We start from the raw sequence: 13,730 nt of genomic DNA on the forward strand, positions 1-13,730 counted from the left end.
GGCTATATACCAGGAGTACCAGGTAGTAATGAGGTTATATACAGGAGTACCAGGTAGTAATGAGGCCTTATACAGGGGTACCAGGTAGTAATGAGGCCTTATACAGGGGTACCAGGTAGTAATGAGGCTATATACAGGAAAACCAGGTAGTAATGAGGATATATACAGGAATACCAGGTAGTAATGAGGTTATATACAGGGAGTACCAGGTAGTAATCAGGTTATATACAGGGAATGCCAGGTAATAATGAAGCTATATACAGGAATACCAGGTAGTAATGAGGCTATATACAGGAATACCAGGTAGTAATGAGGCTATATACCAGGAGTACCAGGTAGTAATGAGGTTATATACAGTAGTACCAGGTAGGAATGAGGCCTTATACAGGGGTACCAGGTAGTCATGAGGCTGTATACCAGGAGTACCAGGTAGTAATGAGGTTATATACAGTAGTACTAGGTAGTAATGAGGTTATATAGAGGGAGTACCAGGTAGTAATGAGGTTTTATACAGGAGTACCACGTAGTAATGAGGTAAATACAGGAGTACCAGGTAGTAATGAGGCCTTATACAGGGGTACCAGGTAGTAATGAGGCCTTATACAGGGGTACCAGGTAGTAATGAGGCTATATACAGGAAAACCAGGTAGTAATGAGGCTATATACCAGGAGTACCAGGTAGTAATGAGGTTATATACAGTAGTACCAGGTAGTAATGAGGCTATATACAGGAATACCAAGTAGTAATGAGGCTATATACAGGAATACCAGGTAGTAATGAGGCTATATACCAGGAGTACCAGGTAGTAATGAGGTTATATACCGTAGTACCAGGTAGTAATGAGGCTGTATACAGGAGTACCAGGTAGTAATGAGGTTATATACAGTAGTACCAGGTAGTAATGAGGCTATATACAGGAATACCAAGTAGTAATGAGGCTATATACAGGAATACCAGGTAGTAATGAGGCTATATACCAGGAGTACCAGGTAGTAATGAGGTTATATACCGTAGTACCAGGTAGTAATGAGGCTGTATACAGGAGTACCAGGTAGTAATGAGGTTATATACAGTAGTACCAGGTAGTAATGAGGTTATATAAAGTAGTTCCAGGTAGTAATGAGGCTATATACCAGGAGTACCAGGTAGTAATGAGGTTATATACAGGAGTAACAGGTAGTAATGAGGAAATATACAGGAGTACCAGGTAGTAATGAGGCTATATACAGGGAGTACAAGGTAGTAATGAGGTTATATACAGGAGTACCAGGTAGTAATGAGGCTACATACAGGAGTACCAGGTAGTAATGAGGCTATATACAGGGAGTACCAGGTAGTAATGAGGCCTTATACAGGAGTACCAGGTAGTAATGAGGCTATATACAGGAGTACCAGGTAGTAATGAGTCTATATACAGGAGTACCAGGTAGTAATGAGGCCTTATACAGGAGTACCAGGTAGTAATGAGGCTATATACAGGAACAACCAGGAAGTAATGAGGCCTTATACAGGAGTACCAGGTAGTAATGAGTCTATATACAGGAGTACAGGTAGTAATGAGGTAATGAGGTTATATAAAGTAGTTCCAGGTAGTAATGAGGTTATATACAGGAGTACCAGATAGTAATGAGGTTATATACAGGAGTAACAGGTAGTAATGAGGAAATATACAGGAGTACCAGGTAGTAATGAGGCTATATACAGGGAGTACAAGGTAGTAATGAGGTTATATACAGGAGTACCAGGTAGTAATGAGGCTACATACAGGAGTACCAGGTAGTAATGAGTCTATATACAGGGAGTACCAGGTAGTAATGAGGCCTTATACAGGAGTACCAGGTAGTAATGAGGCTATATACAGGAACAACCAGGAAGTAATGAGGCCTTATACAGGAGTACCAGGTAGTAATGAGGCCATATACAGGAGTACCAGGTAGTAATGAGGCTATATACAGGAGTACCAGGTAGTAATGAGGCTATATACAGGGAGTACCAGGTAGTAATGAGTCTATATACAGGAGTACCAGGTAGTAATGAGGCCTTATACAGGAGTACCAGGTAGTAATGAGGCTGTATACAGGAGTACCAGGTAGTAATGAGGTTATATACAGGGAGTACCAGGTACTAATGAGGTTATATACAGGAGTACCAGATAGTAATGAGTCTATATACAGGGAATTCCAGGTAGTAACGAGGTTATATACAGGGAGTACCAGGTAGTAATGAGGCTATATAAAGGGAATACCAGGCAGTAATGAGGTTATATACAGGGAGTGCCAGGTAGTAATGAGGTTATATACAGGGATACCAGGTAGTAATGAGGCTATATACCAGGAGTACCAGGTAGTAATGAGGTTATATACAAGTTAGTAATGAGGCTATATACAGGAGTACCAGGTAGTAATGAGGCTATATACAGGAGTACCAGGTAGTAATGAGGCTATATACAGGGAGTACCAGGTAGTAATGAGGCCTTACACAGGAGTACCAGGTAGTAATGAGGCTATATACCGGAGTACCAGGTAGTAATGAGGCTATATACAGGGAGTAGCAGGTAGTAATGAGACTATATACAGGAGTACCAGGTAGTATTGAGGCTATATACAGGGAGTACCAGGTAGTAATGAGGCCTTATACAGGAATACCAGGTAGTAATGAGGCTATATACAGGAAAAAAACAGGTAGTAATGAGGCCTTATTCAGGAGTACCAGGTAGTAATGATGCTATATACAGGAGTACCAAGTAGTAATGAGGCCTTATACAGGAGTACCAGGTAGTAATGAGGCTATATACAGTAGTACAACGTAGTAATGAGGTTATATAAAGTAGTTCCAGGTAGTAATGAGGTTATATACAGGAGTACCAGATAGTAATGAGGTTATATACAGGAGTAAAAGGTAGTAATGAGGAAATATACAGGAGTACCAGGTAGTAATGAGGCTATATACAGGGAGTACAAGGTAGTAATGAGGTTATATACAGGAGTACCAGGTAGTAATGAGGCTACATACAGGAGTACCAGGTAGTAATGAGGCTATATACAGGAGTACCAGGTAGTAATGAGGCCTTATACAGGAGTACCAGGTAGTAATGAGGTTATATACAGGAGTACCAGGTAGTAATGAGGCTATATACAGGAGTACCAGGTAGTAATGAGGCCTTATACAGGAGTACCAGGTAGTAATGCGGCTATATACAGGAGTACCAGGTAGTAATGAGGCCTTATACAGGAGTACCAAGTAGTAATGAGGTTATATATAGGCAATGCCAGGTAGTAATGAGGCTATATACAGGAATACCAGGTAGTAATGAGGCTATATACAGGAATACCAGGTAGTAATGAGGCTTTATACAGGAGTACCAGGTAGTAATGAGGCTATATACAGGAGTACCAGGTAGTAATGAGGCCTTATACAGGGGTACCAGGTAGTAATGAGGACTTATACAGGGGTACCAGGTAGTAATGAGGCTATATACAGGAAAACCAGGTAGTAATGGGGCTATATACCAGGAGTACCAGGTAGTAATGAGGTTATATACAGTAGTACCAGGTAGTAATGAGGCTATATACAGGAATACCAGGTAGTAAGAGGCTATATACAGGAATACCAGGTAGTAATGAGGCTCTATACCAGGAGTATCAGGTAGTAATGAGGTTATATACCGTAGTACCAGGTAGTAATGAGGCTGTATACAGGAGTACCAGGTAGTAATTATGTTATATACAGTAGTACCAGGTAGTAATGAGGCTATATACCAGGAGTACCAGGTAGTAATGAGGTTATATACAGGGAATGCCAGGTAGTAATGAGGCTATATACAGGAATACCAGTTAGTAATGAGGAGGCCATATAATGAGGTTATATACAGTAGTACCAGGTAATGAGGCTATATGAGTACCAGGTAGTAATGAGGTTATACAGTAGTACCAGGTAGTAATGAGGTTATATAAAGTAGTTCCAGGTAGTAATGAGGCTATATACCAGGAGTACCAGGCAGTAATGAGGTTATATACAGGGAATACCAGGTAGTAATGAGATTATATACAGGGAGTACCAGGTAGTAATGAGGCTATATACCAGGAGTACCAGGTAGTAATGAGGTTATATACAAGTTAGTAATGAGGCTATATACAGGAGTTCCAGGCAGTAATGAGGTTATATACAGGGAATACCAGGTAGTAATGAGGCTATATACAGGAGTACCAGGTAGTAATGAGGCTATATACAGGGAGTACCAGGTAGTAATGAGGCCTTATACAGGAATACCAGGTAGTAATGACGCTATATACAGGAATACCAGGTAGTAATGAGGTTTTATACAGGAGTACCAGGTAGTAATGAGGTTAAATACAGGAGTACCAGGTAGTAATGAGGCCTATATACAGGGGTACCAGGTAGTAATGAGCCTTATACAGGGGTACCAGGTAGTAATGAGGCTATATACAGGAAAACCAGGAAGTAATGAGGTTATATACAGTAGTACCAGGTAGTAATGAGATTATATAAAGTAGTTCCAGGTAGTAATGAGGCTATATAACAGGAGTACCAGGTAGTAATGAGGTTATATACAGGGAATACCAGGTAGTAATGAGGTTATATACAGGGAGTACCAGGTAGTAATGAGGCTATATACAGGAATACCAGGTAGTAATGAGACCTTATACAGGGGTACCAGGTAGTAATGAGCCTTATACAGGGGTACCAGGTAGTAATGAGGCTATATACAGGAAAACCAGGTAGTAATGAGGCTATATACCAGGAGTACCAGGTGGTAATTAGGTTATATACAGTAGTACCAGGTAGTAATGAGGCTATATACAGGAATACCAGGTAGTAAGAGGCTATATACAGGAATACCAGGTAGTAATGAGCCTATATACCAGGAGTATCAGGTAGTAATGAGGTTATATACCGTAGTACCAGGTAGTAATGAGGCTGTATACAGGAGTACCAGGTAGTAATGATGTTATATACAGTAGTACCAGGTAGTAATGAGGCTATATACAGGAATACCAGGTAGTAAGAGGCTATATACAGGAATACCAGTTAGTAATGAGGCTATATACCAGGAGTATCGGGTAGTAATGAGGTTATATACCGTAGTACCAGGTAGTAATGAGGTTATATACAGGAATACCAGGTAGTAATGAGGCTATATACCAGGAGTACCGGGTAGTAATGAGGTTATATACAGTAGTACCAGGTAGTAATGAGGTTATATAAAGTAGTTCCAGGTAGTAATGAGGCTATATACCAGGAGTACCAGGTAGTAATGAGGCTATATACAGGGAATACCAGGTAGTAATGTGGTTATATGCAGGGAGTACAAGGTAGTAATGAGGCTATATACCAGGAGTACCAGGTAGTAATGAGGTTATATACAGGGAATGCCAGGTAGTAATGAGGCTATATACAGGAATACCAGGTAGTAATGAGGCTATATACAGGAATACCAGTTAGTAATGAGGCTATATACCAGGATTACCAGGTAGTAATGAGGTTATATACAGTAGTACCAGGTAGCAATGAGGCCTTATACAGGGGTACCAGGTAGTCATTAGGCTGTATAACAGGAGTACCAGGTAGTAATGAGGTTATATACAGTAGTATCAGGTAGTAATGAGGTTATATACAGTAGTACCAGGTAGTAATGAGGCTATATACAGGAGTACCAGGTAGTAAGAGGCTATATACAGGAATACCAGGTAGTAATGAGGCTATATACCAGGAGTATCAGGTAGTAATGAGGTTATATACCGTACTAACCGGGTAGTAATGAGGCTGTATACAGGAGTACCAGGTTGTAATGAGGTTATATAAATTATTTCCAGGTAGTAATGAGGTTATATACAGGGAGTACCAGGTAGTAATGAGGCTATATACCAGGAGTACCAGGTAGTAATGAGGTTAAATACAGGGAATACCAGGTAGTAATGAGGTTATATACAGGGAGTACCAGGTAGTAATGAGGTTATATACAGGGAATACCAGGTAGTAATGAGGCTATATACAGGGAGTACCAGGCAGTAATGAAGTTATATACACAGAGTATCAGGTAGTAATGAGGCTATATACCAGGAGTACCAGGTAGTAATGAGGCTACATACAAGTTAGTAATGAGGCTATATACAGGAGTACCAGGTAGTAATGAGGTTATATACAGGGAGTACCAGGTAGTAATGAGGTTATATACAGTAGTACCAGGTAGTAATGAGGTTATATACAGGAGTACCAGGTAGTAATGAGGTTATATACAGGAGTACCAGGTAGTAATGAGGTTATATACAGGAGTACCAGGTAGTAATGAGGTTATATACAGGAGTACCAGGTAGTAATGAGGTTATATACAGGGAGTACCAGGTAGTAATGAGGCTATATACAGGAGTGCCAGGTAGTAATGAGGCTATATGCTATATCCCTCCCTCTCTCCCTCCCTCCCTCCCTCCCTCCCTCCCTCCCTCCCTCCCTCCCTCCCTCCCTCCCTCCCCCTCCCTCCCTCCCTCCCTCCCTCCCTCTCTCCCTCCAGACCCCCATGGTCCGTCGTTCACCGTTGGGAAGGCGGTGTGGCTGCTGTGGGGTCTGGTGTTCAACAACTCGGTCCCGGTTCAGAACCCTAAAGGCACCACCAGTAAGTTCATAGTGTCGGTGTGGGCCTTCTTCGCCGTCATCTTCCTGGCCTCTTACACAGCCAACCTGGCTGCCTTCATGATCCAGGAGGAGTTTGTTGACCAGGTCACGGGACTGTCTGACAACAAGGTAACACACACACACAGAGAGAGAGACAGACACAGACACAGACACACACACACACTGACACACACACACACACACAAACACAGACACAAACAGACACACACACACACACTCATGGACACACACACACACACACTGACACACACACACTGACACGCTCATACACACGCAAACACACACAGATACAAACAGACACACACACACACGGACACACTCAGACACACGCACACACACACACACACACACGGACACACAGACACACACACACACACACACACTCAGACACACACACACACACACACACACACACACACACACACACACACACACACACACACACACACACACACACACACACACACACACACACACACACACACACACGGACACACTCAGACACACGCACACACACACACATATATGTATTGTGTCCAGCAGTCTTCTCCCTCATTCATCATGTCACATGTTGTCAGTCTGTCTGGCTAACCAATCACAGCCAAGTGTCAGTCGGTCTGGCTAACCAATCATAGCCAAGTGTTAATCTGTCTGGCTATCCAATCATAGCCAAGTGTTAATCTGTCTGGCTATCAAATCACAACCAAGCGTCAGTCTGTCTGGCTATCCAATCACAGCCAATCGTCAGTCTGTCTGGCCTGGTCTAGGGATCAACAACAGCCAGGAGACAGAAGTATCAGGAGAAAGACATGATTCTGGCAGACAGATTTAGTATCAGGAGAAAGACATGATGCTGGCAGACAGATTTAGTATCAGGAGAAAGACATGATGCAGCCAGACAGATTTAGTATCAGGAGAAAGACATGATGCTGCCAGACAGATTTAGTATCAGGAGAAAGACATGATCCTGGCAGACAGATTTAGTATCAGGAGAAAGACATGATGCTGGCAGACAGATTTAGTATCAGGAGGAAAGACATGATTCTGGCAGACAGATTTAGTATCAGGAGAAAGATATGATGCTGGCAGACAGATTTAGTATCAGGAGAAAGACATGATGCTGGCAGACAGATTTAGTATCAGGAGAAAGACATGATGCTGCCAGACAGATTTAGTACCTGGTCAGTTGATGAAAGACATGATGCTGGCAGACAGATTTAGTGACCTGGTCTCGTTGATGATGAGTTGACATGATGCTGGCAGACAGATTTAGTTGACCTGGTCTCGTTGATGATGAGTTGACATGATGCTGGCAGACAGATTTAGTATCAGGAGAAAGACATGATGCTGGCAGATTTAGATGAAAGTTGACCTGGTCGTTGATGATGAGTTGACATGATGCTGGCAGACAGATGGTAGTTGACCTGGTCTCGTTGATGATGAGTTGACATGATGCTGGCAGACAGATTTAGTATCAGGAGAAAGACATGATGCTGTCAGACAGATGTAGTTGACCTGGTCTCGTTGATGATGAGTTGACATGATGCTGTCAGACAGATGTAGTTGACCTGGTCTCGTTGATGATGAGTTGACATGATGCTGGCAGACAGATGTAGTTGACCTGGTCTCATTGATGATGAGTTGACATGATGCTGTCAGACAGATGTAGTTGACCTGGTCTCGTTGATGATGAGTTGACATGATGCTGTCAGACAGATGTAGTTGACCTGGTCTCGTTGATGATGAGTTGACATGATGCTGTCAGACAGATGTAGTTGACCTGGTCTCGTTGATGATGAGTTGACATGATGCTGTCAGACAGATGTAGTTGACCTGGTCTCATTGATGATGAGTTGACATGATGCTGTCAGACAGATGTAGTTGACCTGGTCTCGTTGATGATGAGTTGACATGATGCTGTCAGACAGATGTAGTTGACCTGGTCTCGTTGATGATGAGTTGACATGATGCTGGCAGACAGATGTAGTTGACCTGGTCTCATTGATGATGAGTTGACATGATGCTGTCAGACAGATGTAGTTGACCTGGTCTCATTGATGATGAGTTGACATGATGCTGGCAGACAGATGTAGTTGACCTGGTCTCATTGATGATGAGTTGACATGATGCTGTCAGACAGATGTAGTTGACCTGGTCTCATTGATGATGAGTTGACATGATGCTGGCAGACAGATGTAGTTGACCTGGTCTCGTTGATGATGAGTTGACATGATGCTGGCAGACAGATGTAGTTGACCTGGTCTCGTTGATGATGAGTTGACATGATGCTGGCAGACAGATGTAGTTGACCTGGTCTCATTGATGATGAGTTGCTTTTAGTGTTGTCTTTTTATTGGTCTCATTGTTATTGGCTGGACAAATCATATTTCATTAAGCTAATATTAATATCTCTCTCTCTCCTTCCCTCTCCCTTCTTCTCTCTCTCTCTCTCTCTCCCTCCCTCTCCCTTCTTCTCTCTCCCTCTCTCTCCTTCCTCTCTCTTCTGCTCTCTCTCTCTTTCTCTTTCTCCCTCTCTCTCTCTCTCCCTCCCCTCTCTCTCTCTCACCTCTCTCTCCCTCCCTCTCCCTTCTGTCTCTTCTCTCTCTCTCCCCCTCTCTCTTCTTCTCTCTCTCTCTTTCTCTTTCTCCCCTCTCTCTCTCTCCCTCCCCTCCCTCTCTCTCTACCCCCTCTCTCTCCCCTCTCTTTCTCTCTCTCTCTCCACTCCCCCTCTCTCTCTACACCTCTCTCTCCCTCTCGCTCCCTCCTCTCTCTTCTCTCTCTCTCCCTCCTCTCTCTCCCCTCTCTCTACCCCTCTTCTTGCTCTCTCCCCCTAGTCTCTCTCTACCCCCTCTCTACACCCTCTCTCTACACCTCTCTTTCTCTCTCTCTCTGCCCCCTCCCCCTCCCGCTCTCTCCTCCCCCGTCTCTCTCTATACTTCTCTCTCTACACCTCTCTTTCTCTCTCTCTCCCCCTCCTCTCTAGTTCCAGAACCCGTATGCATACTCCCCTCCATTCCGTTTTGGGACGGTTCCTAACGGTTCAACAGAGAGGAACATCAGGAAGAATTACCCCGACATGCACGAGTACCTGGTGAAATATCACCAAGGAGGAGTGCAGGATGCACTGGTCAGCCTCAAAGCAGGGTATGACACACACCCTGACCCCTAACCTCTATCCCCTAGTCTTTAGGTTGTCCTCCCAGCTGGAGATGTTTATGTGGTGTTTATGTGGTGTTTAGGGGATAGTCTTTAGGTTGTCCTCCCAGCTGGAGATGTTTATGTTGTGTTTAGGGGATAGTCTTTAGGTTGTCCTCCCAGCTGGAGGTGTTTATGTGGTGTTTAGGGGATAGTCTTTAGGTTGTCCTCCCAGCTGGAGATGTTTATGTGGTGTTTAGGGGATAGTCTTTAGGTTGTCCTCCCAGCTGGAGATGTTTATGTGGTGTTTAGGGGATAGTCTTTAGGTTGTCCTCCCAGCTGGAGATGTTTATGTGGTGTTTAGGTTGTCCTCCCAGCTGGGGATAGTCTTTAGGTTGTCCTCCCAGCTGGAGATGTTTATGTTGTGTTTAGGGGATAGTCTTTAGGTTGTCCTCCCAGCTGGAGGTGTTTATGTGGTGTTTAGGGGATAGTCTTTAGGTTGTCCTCCCAGCTGGAGATGTTTATGTGGTGTTTAGGGGATAGTCTTTAGGTTGTCCTCCCAGCTGGAGATGTTTATGTGGTGTTTATGTGTTGTTTATGTGAGATGTTTATGTGGTGTTTAGGGGATAGTCTTTAGGTTGTCCTCCCAGCTGGAGATGTTTATGTGGTGTTTAGGGGATAGTCTTTAGGTTGTCCTCCCAGCTGGAGATGTTTATGTGGTGTTTAGGGGATAGTCTTTAGGTTGTCCTCCCAGCTGGAGATGTTTATGTGGTGTTTAGGGGATATTCTTTAGGTTGTCCTCCCAGCTGGAGGTGTTTATGTGGTGTTTAGGGGATAGTCTTTAGGTTGTCCTCCCAGCTGGAGGTGTTTATGTGGTGTTTATGTGGTGTTTATGTGCTGTTTAGGGGATATTCTTTAGGTTGTCCTCCCAGCTGGAGATGTTTATGTGGTGTTTAGGGGATAGTCTTTAGGTTTTCCTTGCAAATGCCAGGGTTGTCGGTTCAATTCCCACACGGGGACCAGTATGAAAGACATATAAAATTGTATTCCCTCACTACTGTAAATATATCTGGATAAGAGCGTCTTGGGATTTGGGATTTGGGTCATTTTTATGTTTAGGACCATACCCAGGAACATGTTTGGCTTGGTGGAAGCATCCAGGATGCACTGACGGCGTTATCATCTGACGGTCCTCTTCCTTATCGTTATCATCTGACGGTCCTCTTCCCAGTGGGTAGTGACGGCGTTATCATCTGACGGTCCTCTTCCCAGTGGGCAGTGACGGCGTTATCATCTGACGGTCCTCTTCCCAGTGGGCAGGGAAGGCATTATCATCTGACGGTCCTCTTCCCAGTGGGCGGTGACGGCGTTATCATCTGACGGTCCTCTTCCTTATCGTTATCATCTGACGGTCCTCTTCCCAGTGGGCGATGACGGCGTTATCATCTGACGGTCCGCTTCCTTATCGTTATCATCTGACGGTCCTCTTCCCAGTGGGCGATGACGGCGTTATCATCTGACGGTCCTCTTCCCAGTGGGCAGGGACGGCGTTATCATCTGACGGTCCTCTTCCCAGTGGGTGAGTATCATCTGGCGTCCTCTTTATCATCTGTCCTCTTCCCAGTGGGCAGTCGTTATCATCGGTCCTCTTCCTTATCGTTATCATCTGACCGTCCTCTTCCCAGTGGGCAGTGATGGCGTTATCATCTGACGGTCCTCTTCCCAGTGGGCAGTAGCGTTATCATCTGACGGTCCTCTTCCCAGTGGGCAGTGATGGCGTTATCATCTGACGGTCCTCTTCCGGTCCTCTTCCCAGTGGGCGATGACGGCGTTATCATCTGAATCACTGAAGCTCCACAATGGAAGTGTTGGTGGATTTATGCTCTCGGCCTTTGAATCTGTTCAGGTTGAAGAGTCAGCCATCTGTTCAGTACAGGATTTTGGACTCACAGAGGCAGATTTCCACCTTTGAGTTGGAGGAATGACAGCGATGAAAATTGAAAACAGGATGTTGTCCCTGTTTTAACTCCAGTGTTTCCACCTTGAAGGGTTCCGTTTCAGCACCACTGTTCCTGAGCACCGTAGCTGACGTCATGCAGCAGTCCCGGTGTTATGGTCAATTTGTCAGGATAGAATCAGAGGCACGATGGTTCACAGAGTCAAAGGCTATAAAGGCCTGGTGTCTATGAAGGCCTGGTGTCTATAAAGGCCTGGTGTCTATAAAGGCCTGGTGTCTATAAAGGCCTGGTGTCTATGAGGGCCTGGTGTCTATGAAGGCCTGGTGTCTATAAAGGCCTGGTGTCTATGAGGGCCTGGTGTCTATAAAGGCCTGGTGTCTATAAAGGCCTGGTGTCTATAAAGGCCTGGTGTCTATGAAGGCCTGGTGTCTATGAAGGCCTGGTGTCTATAAAGGCCTGGTGTCTATAAAGGCCTGGTGTCTATAAAGGCCTGGTGTCTATAAAGGCCTGGTGTCTATAAAGGCCTGGTGTCTATAAAGGCCTGGTGTCTATAAAGGCCTGGTGTCTATAAAGGCCTGGTGTCTATAAAGGCCTGGTGTCTATAAAGGCCTGGTGTCTATAAAGGCCTGGTGTCTATAAAGGCCTGGTGTCTATAAAGGCCTGGTGTCTATAAAGGCCTGGTGTCTATGAAGGCCTGGTGTCTATAAAGGCCTGGTGTCTATGAAGGCCTGGTGTCTATAAAGGCCTGGTGTCTATGAAGGCCTGGTGTCTATGAAGGCCTGGTGTCTATGAAGGCCTGGTGTCTATAAAGGCCTGGTGTCTATGAAGGCCTGGTGTCTATAAAGGCCTGGTGTCTATAAAGGCCTGGTGTCTATGAAGGCCTGGTGTCTATGAAGGCCTGGTGTCTATGAAGGCCTGGTGTCTATGAAGGCCTGGTGTCTATGAAGGCCTGGTGTCTATGAAGGCCTGGTGTCTATGAAGGCCTGGTGTCTATGAAGGCCTGGTGTCTATAAAGGCCTGGTGTCTATAAAGGCCTGGTGTCTATAAAGGCCTGGTGTCTATGAAGGCCTGGTGTCTATAAAGGCCTGGTGTCTATAAAGGCCTGGTGTCTATAAAGGCCTGGTGTCTATAAGGCCTGGTGTCTATAAAGGCCTGGTGTCTATAAAGGCCTGGTGTCTATGAGGCCTGGTGTCTATAAAGGCCTGGTGTCTATAAAGGCCTGGTGTCTATGAAGGCCTGGTGTCTATGAAGGCCTGGTGTCTATGAAGGCCTGGTGTCTATAAAGGCCTGGTGTCTATAAAGGCCTGGTGTCTATGAAGGCCTGGTGTCTATAAAGGCCTGGTGTCTATAAAGGCCTGGTGTCTATAAAGGCCTGGTGTCTATAAAGGCCTGGTGTCTATGAGGCCTGGTGTCTATGAAGGCCTGGTGTCTATAAAGGCCTGGTGTCTATAAAGGCCTGGTGTCTATAAAGGCCTGGTGTCTATGAAGGCCTGGTGTCTATGAAGGCCTGGTGTCTATAAAGGCCTGGTGTCTATGAAGGCCTGGTGTCTATGAAGGCCTGGTGTCTATAAAGGCCTGGTGTCTATAAAGGCCTGGTGTCTATAAAGGCCTGGTGTCTATAAAGGCCTGGTGTCTATAAAGGCCTGGTGTCTATGAAGGCCTGGTGTCTATAAAGGCCTGGTGTCTATAAAGGCCTGGTGTCTATGAAGGCCTGGTGTCTATAAAGGCCTGGTGTCTATGAGGGCCTGGTGTCTATGAAGGCCTGGTGTCTATAAAGGCCTGGTGTCTATGAGGGCCTGGTGTCTATGAGGGCCTGGTGTCTATGAGGGCCTGGTGTCTATGAAGGCCTGGTGTCTATGAAGGCCTGGTGTCTATAAAGGCCTGGTGTCTATAAAGGCCTGGTGTCTATGAAGGCCTGGTGTCTATGAAGGCCTGGTGTCTATGAAGGCCTGGTGTCTATAAAGGCCTGGTGTCTATGAAGGCCT

General features: G+C 44.9%; 1 protein-coding gene across 1 annotated transcript in view; it reads left to right on the forward strand.

Moving 5' to 3' along the window:
• The window catches only part of LOC121845900 (glutamate receptor ionotropic, NMDA 2A-like), a 189,562-nt gene that overhangs the window by 149,810 nt on the left and 26,022 nt on the right, over positions 1 to 13,730 (forward strand). The window contains exons 14-15 of the mRNA XM_042318118.1: positions 6,531 to 6,760; positions 9,636 to 9,796. Of these exons, the coding sequence (XP_042174052.1) occupies positions 6,531 to 6,760; positions 9,636 to 9,796 (391 nt within the window). The remainder of the gene's footprint in view (positions 1 to 6,530; positions 6,761 to 9,635; positions 9,797 to 13,730) is intronic.

Source organism: Oncorhynchus tshawytscha, unplaced genomic scaffold, assembly GCF_018296145.1.
Source record: "Oncorhynchus tshawytscha isolate Ot180627B unplaced genomic scaffold, Otsh_v2.0 Un_contig_1282_pilon_pilon, whole genome shotgun sequence".
Classification (NCBI taxonomy): Eukaryota; Metazoa; Chordata; class Actinopteri; order Salmoniformes; family Salmonidae; genus Oncorhynchus; species Oncorhynchus tshawytscha.